This window comes from Lepidothrix coronata, unplaced genomic scaffold (assembly GCF_001604755.1).
Source record: "Lepidothrix coronata isolate B3197 unplaced genomic scaffold, Lepidothrix_coronata-1.0 Scaffold206, whole genome shotgun sequence".
Classification (NCBI taxonomy): domain Eukaryota; kingdom Metazoa; phylum Chordata; class Aves; order Passeriformes; family Pipridae; genus Lepidothrix; species Lepidothrix coronata.
The window spans coordinates 578,089-591,370 of NW_016690386.1; the positions used below are offsets into that span (position 1 = coordinate 578,089).

General features: G+C 36.6%; 1 protein-coding gene across 1 annotated transcript in view; it reads right to left on the reverse strand.

Annotated features, from left to right (window-relative positions):
* The window catches only part of TRHDE (thyrotropin releasing hormone degrading enzyme), a 202,912-nt gene that overhangs the window by 10,814 nt on the left and 178,816 nt on the right, over positions 1 to 13,282 (reverse strand). The window contains exons 14-15 of the mRNA XM_017832814.1: positions 11,833 to 11,930; positions 11,229 to 11,336 (exon numbers count right to left, since the gene is read on the reverse strand). Coding sequence (XP_017688303.1) covers positions 11,229 to 11,336; positions 11,833 to 11,930 — 206 coding nt within the window. The remainder of the gene's footprint in view (positions 1 to 11,228; positions 11,337 to 11,832; positions 11,931 to 13,282) is intronic.

The window sequence follows — 13,282 nt, forward strand, 5'->3', positions numbered from 1 at the left end:
AAAGAATATTTAGCTAAACTGAGGCAAAACTAGGGGAAAAGAAGTGCACTCCTACTACTATGGGCTAAAAAACTTTGGGGAACTAATGCCTCCTGCTTTTTTGTTATGCTTTTTCCGAGCGATAAGAAGTCTTGAGGTTGAGGCAAGCACAGTCATTAGCTCAGAGGGTGTACCTGCAAGTTCAGATGCAGATGGTCATATGAATTTTGCTTCTGCTGAGCTGACATGGCTCAGGATAGTGCTGCTTTCCTGAAGAATTTTAGCAGAGTTCCTTGCTAACAGAGCCACAAAGGGCTGCCTTGACTACCACTGAGGTATTTTGCATTTGATGGATACAAACACAGATATTTATTCAGGTGTAAACTCTCCCAAGCAAAACTGAAAGGATGGACAAGAGAAATGTAATCCATTTTAAAGCTACTAGGAATATGAAACTTTTAACCATGCGCAGGACACACCAGCAATATTGCAGCAGTTATTAACACTCCTCAGATATACCCAGGATCACTAGAATTTTACTCATGTCTGGTCTATGCAATTGCTTCTGTGGTTCCTATAGAAGTGATATGTCAAGAGCAAGGAAACAAGAAAATCCTTAAAGTTGAGCAGATCCATTAAAAGAAATAGGGTTTAAACATACATGGGCAGCAAAGGAAAAAAGTTACCACTTTAACCAGCCTTTCCATATACTGAGTTTTGATTTTCAAAACACTGAGTTAACATTAGTAAAATGTGAGTTCAGTTGACATTTACAGAATTATCCATGTATGCTAAGTGTTGAATTTCCATTTCACTGTAATGGAACTTGTACTTCTTACTTGGAAGTCTTATCATTAAGTGCTTGTAGTGATATTTCAAACATTAATGAATATCAACAGTTTATTTTTCTCCCATTTAACTTTTCTTTCAAAAAGTGCATGTAAAGGCAAAAGATATAACTGACTCTATTACATAAAATTAAGAATACGTATTTAAATACAAGAACTCAAGACATACCAACATTAAAGGAGCAGATATTTAGCTGCTGCCTTTGTGTTGAATTACATTAACTCAGAATGAGGTTTAAAGTTTTCTAATACCTGCAAGCCTCAAAACTTTGGGTGAGCAATTACAGTAACATAAATATGCAGCCATATACATATACACTGCCTAGAAGATGAAATTATATTGTCATGTTATCCTGATTTTCTAATCACTAAGTTATTTGTTCTTAAAACACAATTTTCTTACTAGCTTATGTCTTTTTTTTCTTTTTAATAGGGGATTTAATACGCTGACAGCAGCCATAAGAACATATACTAAATCAAAAGGACTAAGGGGTGCTACCCTGACTAGGGAACCAAACAACCCATTACCCCAAATCTGTCTTGTCACTTGATACCTGAATATGAAGAACAACTGAACCCAGTCAAGCCTTATTTCAATGAAGAAAGAACTTAATATCTTGACACAAACACTAAATCATCTTTTTAGAAGCACATGTAGTTCTTTCTGAGATTTGATAGCAGAAATATTATCTTTGGTTTACTGCAAGAGATGCAATTCAGCCAACAGGTACTCTAAGGAACTATAAAGCACCTGGAAAAGACAATACTTTTTTGGTTAATTGTCCCATTAATTCAGGTAGGAACTCTAGGCTGGAAGGACTGTCACTCTATGTTTGCCAAGTACAGTCACAGAAGCAGAGGTACCTAGAAGTGGATGTCTAACCCCAGAATGGTCAGCATTCCTCACTTGTGAGGTTTATATTTTTCAAATTTACAGTAAAACATATAAATTCAAGGGTCATCACCAGAAATTTTAACAACAGTGCAGTCAGTAAGCACAGGATCATTTGCATCTCTAGAAAGGAAGGAGGACTTAGGACGAGTGATGGTACTGACCCCATGACCATAGTCTAGATGTCACCATGATCCTTGCTAAGAAAACTCTACTGCCACGAAATCAGAAATAGCATACTGGCAGTGCTGCAGCAGATCTACTCAATATCATCCAATCAATTGCTCCAGGGAAGGTTTTAGGTCTCTATCTATAAGCTATGTCATTAGGGCAATGTAAAAAAAATGATCCCCCTACAAACCAAGACATCAAAACAAATACTGATTTTAGAAGGTTTACCTTCAGAAACCACAAAATGTACAGCGACAAAACACGACAAACTATTCTTGTGAGAGGCTTGTAATCAAGACTGTAGACAGGGGATTCTTCTTGTGAAAATGAAAATTGTTTATGAAAATAAGAATATCCCCAAAGCAATTTCTCATTGCCCCAAAAGAGAGTCCTCTAATCCCATTTTCTCCATTTGCGGGGATTTTTGCTTTCTATCTCTTCCAGTCACTACAGTAGTGTATTTCATCATTATCTAAATATCTGAAATCTCCCCAGTCTACAGATTTTTTAGTATTATAACTTCATGGAAAATGTTGTTCTAAAATTGCAGTTCCCCTTGTTATATTAAACTTTGTCTGGGCCTTCAAGGCTGGTTGCTTTTTTAAAGAGCTAATATGATTGATGGATACTTCAGAAGAATAAAAATAAATGCCTGAGAGCATCACTTTAAATGGCTTTTATTTGAATACTGATCCAATTTATTTAACTTTATTTTTCTTGCTTAAGAGATATGATGGTGAGAATGAAATATGTAGCTAGCAGAGCTTGTTTAAAAATTAAACACTTTGGGAAAAAAGTTAAAAATTAAACAGTTAGAAAAAAATTAATTAAAATCGTGCTGTGCCTTTACAGGCATTTTTTTTTTCAGGATTGAATTATACAGCTCTACAATGAGCTAAGAATAATCTTCTAAGCTATAATTAATTGGTACATACTTGCTCCTATTTAAAGTATGTTCTAACAATTGAAGATACACTTATAAAATTGGACCATAATTGTTTATCTTCTGGGCAAATTGCGTTCTAATTTTTTAAAATGTAAATGCACACAGTTTAGACAGTTCTTTGATTAAGCAACAAATTTCAACACCATTTACGGTGGTATTTGACAAAGACAATTAATCAGAAACGTTATTTTTGCAACAATTTAACATTTAACTTAAGCTTATTTTTCTTGATGACTATATTTATAGTCTTGTTTAATAGGTTACAAGGCTCAGATAAGAAATAAGAACAAAGTATTAGTACTTTGTTGGCAGATCTTTAATACAGATTCTATTATAAGGAAGAGCACCACACAAAGTTTACTTTTAACACATCAGTCCCAAATCTTACACCCTCATTCTCTATTACAAACTCCAGGAGTCATGCTGCTGGCACCACTGTGCAGAGAGATGGGATGATCCTCTGCCACAGTACATATCCAGTCTAAAAAGAAAGGGTAGAATTTCCCCTTGAAAATTGAGGCACAGAGCTGTGATGGGCTTGACATTCAGGTGCCTGTCACACATTGAATTTGGGGGACATAACTGAGGATGAGGCTACTGAGGGTGTCTAGGGCAAAGCTATGCATGTTCCCTGTCCCATGCTTCAAAGCTTCAGGTATCATATAGGTCTGACAGAGGCAGGCAGAGAATACATCATCCCTCAAGTGATGGTTACTTCTATTGCTCCTTTCTGTTCCTATCACAGATACCCTGTAAGTGAATGTGCAACTAGCACACTCAAGCTCTCCAACACTGATTTTAATGACTGAGTGATGAGTTAAGCACTTCTTTGTGAGACTAATCTCTGAGTAAATATGCCTTGTTTTATCCATTCTGGACAGTTTTTGCAATAAAAATACAGTCCCTTCTCATCAACTGATTTGCAAAGTTGTGGAGAGACCACTCCCAAATGATTGGAGACTAATCTATCTAAATTCCAAGGATTGCAAATTAATTACTGCTAATACATAACCACTACATACAGGTTCATTTTATTGTGATGACACACGGAAGTCAGAAAGTAGAAACACTACCTGAACTAGCTGCCCCATAAAGCCCAGTTTTGCCTTTTGAGAGATGACATCCTCTTCCTATTTAGACATATACCCCAAATGGTCTTTCAGAGCACTAAGTTCCTGATTAACTTGTTCACTCAACAGTGTTTTCTTCCTCCTTAAACAGTTTTATTGACTTAAGTGCAAGATTCTACTCAAATGTTGTAACAATCTATTAATTATTAAATCACTTCAGCAACATTGGCTCACATTAGCTGGCAAAGCTCCAGTAACATTTCAAAATGCATGAATAGCTATGCCTGAATTTTTTTCAGTAATTAAAACTTCTAGGGGTGAGAAGGCAGAAGAAGGGATTCATTTTATTGTTTTACATTTATCAGGCACTCATGTGTGAAAAAAATGAAAATAACTCTCATTTTTTTCCTGTTTGCTGCTAATGATTTCCAAAAATAGCTGGTGGGCATCAAGCCCTTGAAAAAACCTAGTGCCTTCCAAAAAACTGACAAAAATAATTAACCTGTTGGCCATGTTCTCACAAATACTTAGGTAGGTGGTTAAACTTAAGTACATTTACAAATTGTTGCAAGACTGTAGCACTACTGTGTCCGTGAAGCACAGCAATAAAATTACCTATCTCAAGTAATTAGAGAAATAAGGGAGGAGGAAAACACTCGTTTGGAAAAACACTTGATTTTCTATCACCTAAGCCAGACTTCATTGAAATTACATCAACTAATGACTAGTAATTTGTTATCTACTACTCCCTGAGATCTATGGAGAGTTTCATTTATAGACATGTTACAGTCTCCTATACACTTCTGCAATTGTTTTTCTAGTGGCATTTCCACTGAGTATTTAAAGGTGCCACCAAGTAAGCACACTGCCAATTCAGGCCAGTGGATGGACATGAATCCATTATTCCGTAAAGGAAACACAAAACCTGAATGAACAAGTAGGGAGGTTCAGGACTTGCAAATTAGGCTCGTTGGTTATCTCTATCTTTCAAATTACATGATGGAAGACATTACTTACACCTTTCTTGAGACTGATGAAGAATTGATTAGTGTTCCTACCATCACAGCAATGTACAAATCTTTGTCATGGCAAACAGAATTCACATTAATACCCTTTAAAATGACATAAAGATGTGTTCTGACTTTAAATCCACAGACCAAACAGGAAAATTCATGGTTTATTCTCTTTTCAGCGATCTCTGGCCCTACCTCAGCACCCCAAGACTTCTCAGAACAATCTGGATAATTAGAGACCAGCACAGATTTAAAATATCTGTATTTGCATTCAGGATTGTCCGTCAGTCTCTATTTCTCTTCATACATGAAGACAGACAAATGCAAACTTCATTAACTCATGGGCTACAGAATTGATGCTGACCTTAGTCTTATTCAGTGCAGCACCCTGCACTCCACTGCAAACTTCATTAAACCTGATCAGAGTGCTTGTGATGGAAGATTAATAGTAGAAATAGTAAAAACTGCATTAAAGTTAAAATCACTTCAAAGTCATATGAAGCCAAGATCAACCAAATGCATTTACTCTAAGTTTTCTAGGGGTATTGAGGTAATTAGTTAAGGTATTTTGTTTCCATTTAAAAGACAGCAACCAATAAATAGCAATGGTTAAATTTCTAAAGATGAAAATAAGAGCAAACTGAAGAGGCTATGACTAGCTGGGGCCTTCCCACAGGTACAGTAACATCTTACAGAAACATTGCCACATAACTGTGTCTGATATAATACTCTCATCTCACTGTTCCATGTTAGCAGAAGAATAGCATTACCACAGCTCTACTAATAGAATCAGAATAAAAGTACTCCTTTTTCTGCTGAAGGCAAAATCAGCTGTCTCAGTTCAAAGTAGTTCTCTCACATACTCACATGTTTACATCATCCTGTTTAACTTTGCCTCAAGCAAGCATACATCCACAGTCGACTTTGCCAGCAGAAACGTGTACGTGGCAACCTGTAGCTGATGGATGGTAACTAGCTGGAAGATACTCATGCCTGCACCCACAGAGATGTTTGCAAAAACATGCTCATGTCTATGGATAGGTTATGCTTCGAGTCATCATAGTGTGTATTTGCATGTTACATGCTGTTATGTTATCTTCTGTCAGGAGTTCACCGACTGCAGCTCTCCACACATTTTTTCTTGAACCTCAGAAATACACATTTACTCAGCCTAGCCAAGGCAGGAAGTCTGAAAGTGCTAATCCTCTTAGAAACATGTTTTTCTGTCAGAATAGATGCAGTGAAGGTTAAAGGGGTTAACAAGGCTGATTATTAAGCTCAGGCAGGCATTGAATGGTAATTCTGTTAATTTTTTAGGCTGAACCACAATGCTGTTATATCTAAGGAGTGTGAATAATGTATTTCTTCACACATGAAAGCTTCACAGGGATGAGCTTGGTTAAATGAAGATAGGAGCAAACATCTTAATTTTCAGCCAACAGTAGCTTCTCTTGTACAGCATTCTGTTGTTTGCTGCATACCAAACTACATTCTCAAACTACAAAGGAAATTTCAACATCATTATATGTTTTCTACTCTGTATTTTCTGGACATCAACATGAAAGTTTCAAGGGTTTCCATTGCTCCAGTACAGAAGCAGCATATATCCCAATTTAAGAGAGTGAAAATGTTTGCCTTAATTTTAACTAACAAGTCAGAAGTAAATACCAACTTTCAAGCAAAATATGCTGGACCCATTAGACATTTGAAAAAAATAAAATTACTCAAATTAATTGATTAAATGAATCAGTGTAAGACATACCTTGAGGTCTAATCTCAGATTTTCAGTGGAAAGAAATAATCGCTTCTTTTTTAACAATTGCAAGGAATAAAATATATCAATTCCTAAACCAGTAAAACCTGATGTCTCTTTAGTCTCTTCTAGCTCTGATGCTATGTGTTTGGTTTCCTCCTTGTAGAGTCAAATTTCTATTTCAGTTACATTCCCTGTTTTTATGTTGTGTTTTGCCCTGAAAAAGTGGTAGTGAGCAATACCACCTAAAGCCCTTTGCATACTAAGGAGTTCTGCTATTTCAGGTGCTAAAGCCTCTCTCCCTCATATGAACGCTCTCATCTTTAGACTGGAGAGCTGTATTCTTTCTCTTCCTAATGAAATAAATGCTGGAGGCAGAACTTCAACTAGAGGAGGAAAGTGTGTTGTAGCGTCTTAAAACTGTCCCAAACACCTCACAGACAGGTCATCAGGCTTGCCTTCTGCATGTGGCAGAAACAGGGTTAAAGTTCTAAACTGAAGCACAGTAAACTGTTGGAATCTCAGTACTACTGTTTAAAGCAGGGTTGAAGAGCAGCTTCTCTACCAGCTGTGTTTGAAAATAAGTAGTCCTTTTCCTGCTTTAGTGACACTTTTGAAAGGCATCTTTTGCAAGGACCCCATACTCATAGAGAGATCGCCATTAATGTATTCATTTGACACAGGTATCATTCTACCTGTAGTGCTGGACCCTAAGAGGGACCTTTGTGCTTCACAATCTCGTGCTGAGAGGCTCTTCAATGGTGGCTGCCACCAACTTCATTTTTAGAGGTTCCCAAATCCCCTTTTAGGAAGCATAACTCCAAGCATCTGATTCTGCCCTGTGAGCCAGGCATCAAAAAATGAAGCACTGCAACACCTAAGTCACTTTAGAAATTCAAATCTTCAGAGCCTCTGACTTTCATGCATAGAGGCTAATGTTGCAGATCACATGTAAGTTGTTTTTTTCAGTAATTCCATTAGAAAATCTGCAGTGCCATAGTTGGAAATCTTATGGCTTTTTCAAATAGTGCTAGAAACACAAAGAGGACCTCTCGCTTTGTGTTATGAATTACCATTATTTTACTTGGTGAACAGTGGAAAATTATTTGCACAGTAAAGAACATATTATGAAATATAAACACTATTTGATTATTGTGATTATTTCACTTCCTTACAGTGAAGAGTAGATGGTAATTAATTTCTGGACCTACAGCAACCATAGGTATATGCTGGTAAAATAGTTAGATGTTACTGTATTTACTACCTGACACTTTATTCATAATTAAATGCTATAAGTAGAACAGAAAAAAACATTTCAAAAGAACTTCTAAAAAGTCATCAATTAAACATGTGGCCAAAAAAAGTTATGAACTTTAGCATTTCTTCAGTGCTATTAATTGTATACTCTGTGTTATACTTATTTGAACTAACTGCAGTAACTGCTAGGGAATCAAAAACCTTCTTTACGTGATTTACCGCCTGTGCATTTATGCAGCATTTAATACCACATTTTAATTTAATATTACCCTAATTTTCTATTGATTAAGATCTTGGAACACAAGCCTAATTCCTTAGTCTCTACTGCTTTGAAGAATTTGTGTTCCTTCCAACATGCACTGCTTGTGAATTAGCTCATTGTACGAAACATCTGATCTTCCGGAATAAGGTTTCTGGGAGGGGATGGGTGGAAAAGTTGCAAATTAGCCTTTATTTTTATTCTCATAGTCAAACTCAAATTATATCTGTATATTGAAATATCTCTGATCTCTTTGGAACACTTTTTTTTGTGCTCTGGCTATGCAAGACCAGGGTTTCTGCAATACATCAGTCAATCACTTGATTCTGTTTCAGAAAAGGGAAGGGCAAAACCAAGAACTTACAGAGTCATTGCTGATGTGGAGGGGAACAGGTAAAGTTACAAATAGTTTCTGTACTTGTCACCAACTTTTCTCACCAGTTGTCAGAGAAGTCTGTAGAAAGATGAGCAGCATGAATTTCCCCTTCCTTGTGAGGAAACAAGCTCTGAGGGATTCCTACAGGTTCTGAGGTGGCCGTTTGCAGCAAATTCACAAACAGCTGTTAAGGGCATCAAACTGAGCAAAACATTTGATCAATGAGAAAGAATACAAAATGGCACCTATTGGATGTGCTTTCTGCATGGATCTTGTACTTATCTGCTTGCCCTTTGCACTTGAGATAGTTTTTGTCTCTGAAATGCTGTAAGAGGCAGAAGTATGACTCAGACACCATGCTAATTAAATTCCAATTGTAGAATCACCATCGTTTTCTTGGTAGAAAAGCAGGGAAAACAGCCATTGCTTTACTTTCAGGTTTCAGCCTAAATTGGTTTAAACTGAGCAAAGGCGCTATGAGGTATCTGTGATTCAGCAGGGATCTGAATGTTCCTGAGAAAAAATTGACATACCCCTACAAATGTTGTTACTATGAAACACAAGCTGATTTTATGTCTCCTGAGCTGCTATTACTAGTAGTCTTTGTAACGTTATTTCAATGTAAGCAGATAGGAAAAGAGTCTTGCTCATATATTAGTAACATTCAGGATGTAAGAATGCTCGGAGACTAGCAACTGGCAAATTCTGGAGTGGGGGACCGAACAAATCCTGCAATCTTAAAAAAAAAATAAAATCACATCTCTTCTTTGCAAGTTGTGCCCCCATTTATCAGCTCACTGTCAACCTCTATTGTGTAATTACATTACTTGTAGCAGCTATTTTTCAAAACTCTGCAGTTCTTTTAGAGAAACACATTGTTTTAACTTAGTAGCTATTCTCCTTCACTGCACTGCTGTGATGCTTTTATCATAATACTCGTCATATGCTGGCAACCACAATCTTCTGCTACCAAGAATGGCCCCATTGAAAGGCTAAGATGAATCTTCAGATGGCTCCTTAAATTTATTCCTTTCCTATCTTGCTGTTGCTAGTAAAGCCATAAGCTTGTGTTTTGTTGTTCTTTTTTTTTTTCTGATGCCTCCTTTCTCAATCCTATTGGAAATGATGAAGACCAGGGTAGGTACCTTTGCAGGGTGACAGCTTTTTAACACCGAATAATCGATTGATGTGCATGCTAATAGGTAATGCTAGGTTTGATTAACTAATTTTGCAAATGAATATCTAAGTAAATTACTTTTGTGGACTGTTTCCAATGATTCTTTCTCTTTAATCGCCTCTTTGAATAGCTTCATACTGATTGTTGCTGCTGCTGCTGCTAAGGATTCATATAAAACCCTTGGGTATATATTTCTTAGTAAATATATCTGGTATCACCACACACAAGAAAATCCTTCTCCTCAGACACATCTTACTTAAAGGTACATAGTCATAGTTTCAAGCTCACTTTTTTCCCAGAATTTTCAAAGCCTTATAGGAATGCAATTTCCCTTCACGCTCAATTCATGACTGGTTTTAAAAGTCACTCAGATACAGGGTATGCCTCTGAAGGATTTTTAAAGATTACAAAGACAGACAGAGATATTTTAATTGCAAACAAACACCTGATTAGCCCAAGATGTCTTTAAAAAATCCTGCATGCTTATATGACTATAGAGATCTGATCCTTTTGCAGAGCTAATACAAGACTGGGACTAACAATGAGAGACTTTTTTTTTATCTTTCTTTTCTTATTTGAAAGTAAAATATTCTTCTTTAAACTAAAGTATCATGCAATGTAAAAATGGATACAGTGCACATACTTTCACACCCACATTCCACATAATCAGAAAATTCATTATTCTTTCTCAAGAAGTTGTGGTCTTAACCTATACTTTGCACTTATCTCATTGTCCATAGATCACTACATACCTAAATATTTGTATTTTTAGTAATTTAACATTTCTTAGATGCTTGCCTTTAAAAGATAAACTTCATACACTATCCATGGCCCATGTTGTCTTGCCTCAGCTGAATAAACCTGTGTCTGGACAGTCTTATATATTAGTTGTCAAACCACTGCGGTGCTGCTAACGCTCAAGGCATCACCTATCATATTATCTGCTCTCTGAAACCTTACATGAGCTTCCCCATGTATTCCTGAATCACATTAATTTCCAAGTCTTCATCCTTAAATACTGCATAACATTTCCTTCATACACATTGTTACATCTCCTTCCTTCCTTCTCAGTCCTTCTGCCTCTAACCTCTCTCACTTCTTTAATAACTTAGCACCTTCTCTTCTCTTGCCCTGACATAGGTTTCATGTTTGTCCGCTAATGTGCTGTCACTCATCTTTCTCTCTTTAAACCCCTCCTTAAAACCCATCTTCTGACCTTCTAGTGTAGAATTATCTGACAATAATTTATCAGGAGTGAGCAGAGGCTACGTGGGTGTCCCCTCCACCCACTCGTACATGCAAAGTCAAATAATTCATTCTGAAGCCCCACAGACATTTTTAAATGACAGCCAGCAACCTCTGCTTCCTCTCGTACCATTCTGCAAAACAGGGCACTGCAGACAGGGGCAGGCAGGAGAGGAAGAGTATGCCAGCTGTATTGCCTCTCAGTAGGAGAAATGTAAGATACACATTTCAGTTCCACTTACCGGTTCCTATTGCTAGAAATCCAATCCGAGATTAATGTTGCAGCCTGCTGGTGACAGTGTTTGTTACCAAAGCTGCAGGCCAACATGATGACTTCCCGACGCAACTCTCTGTCCAAATTAAAGAAAGCAATAAAGTTGCATTAACGAATGTGTTTGAATGTTTATAAAAAGCTATTTCTTATAACAGTGACAGCAACCAGCAGTCGGGCAACATATCAATGACAATCTGCTTTACAAATCTCAGTTTCAACTTTATGCCTTCAGCTGCTGCAACAATTAAAGAAAGGTTGTGGACCAAAACCAGCCTCCATTTACACTTAGACACTTTTCCTAACCTCCATGGGCACTTCAGTTCAAGTTCTCAAATATCCAGTGCAGTCAGATATTAAGTTAGGGCTTAGGAAACCGTGTTCTCCCAACTTAGGAAAGAAGAATTCATCTCACAGCATCTTTCTGCTCTCCTTCTAACCCAGAAAGGAAAAACAGAGGGGCAACAGAGCTAGGGGCTTATGACAGGCTGAAGATGACACTAAACTTTAGGAGACTGCATTATTTCAACTATATTCCACAAATAAACAATAAAAAAAAAGAAATATAACAGTACTCATGTTGGTAGGATGCTTGAACAAGTGATTTGTTTAAATTGTTCACTGGCCATCCAAGCTTCAGATACATTGATGCAACTTGTCTTAAAATATACTCCTGAGGGGAAAAAGAAAAATATATTTAATGTTAACCATCATGGGTTTTTTTACTTGAAACTGAAATACTACTGACTATTGAGGTTTAACCCTTTCACCCTCAAAAAATAATGTCCAACTCCAAAGATGTTGATTTGCATTTAGCAAAGCAACTTGTCCACTTATAATCCCCCTTCACCACCAGAGTAAGAATCAATCTGTAGAACAGCTATTTGATTAGATGCCTAGTATAAGACAATTTATTGCTAAAAAATCCATCACTTTCAAAAGTTTATTACATGCTATTTTGCAGTCACAATACACAGCTGAAAAATTGCAAGAGTGTCAATAGCTTAATTTTTACTCTATGGCCAATCTGGACTACATCTTGAATGTTCACTTTTAAAAGAACATTGTTTTAATAGCCATAGCCATAGCAAAAACATTATCTGGGTACAGTCAATTGCCTTTGGAATACATAACAATGTGGCTGCAAATAAGCTTTGTACACTTAATGATACTATGCTATAAGTTTAGGTTCCCAGTGTGCTTAAAGAACAAAATAAGCCCAAGATCTATTTTAGTGAATTCTACTTTTTACGCAAGAGACATACTTACATATTCTGACCAGTTTTAAAGAAAACCACTGTCATTGTATTCAGCGTAATCTTTTGCCAGTGGAATTCAACAATTTGAAAAAGAGAACTGAGATATACAGAACTGCATATGAGAGCATCTATTTTATCATTGCAGATGCATAGGCATGTATCTTATGTACAACACATAAGAAAATTCATAGTGCAGCTTTTTCTAGCAGATACGTTATTCTGTGACTAAAAAGACTTTTTATTTCTTCTGCTATCACCTCTGCTTTCAAAACTCCTATCCGTAGTGATAAAACATAACCTAGCTGTGAATTTTACTGGTTTTATTTATTAAAATTGTATTTTCTTTACACAACCAAGTTTAAAAGTGAAACAGGTTCCTAAGAATTTTTCTGTGCAGTTAACAACAGACTAAATACGCATATCATTTCAACATCATTTTACATTATGCCTCTGGTTTGCATGTAGACCTACACTGTAGGTTCATAAAAATTTCCATGTGTCCTTATTAATCTGTAGTATATGTTCTACAAAAATGATTTTCCATGTCATCAGGTGTATATTTGTATATGTGTGTGTGTGTGTGTGTACTTGATGATCCTTGTGGGTCCCTTCCAACTCAACATATTCTGTGATTCTCTGATATATATGTATGTACTTCTACATACATATATAAATCCAGCTACTTCTAACTTCCTGCTCTCTGAGCATGGTGTGTACGGTCACACACACACACAAACAAATATATATTTAACAAGAAGCATCCTTA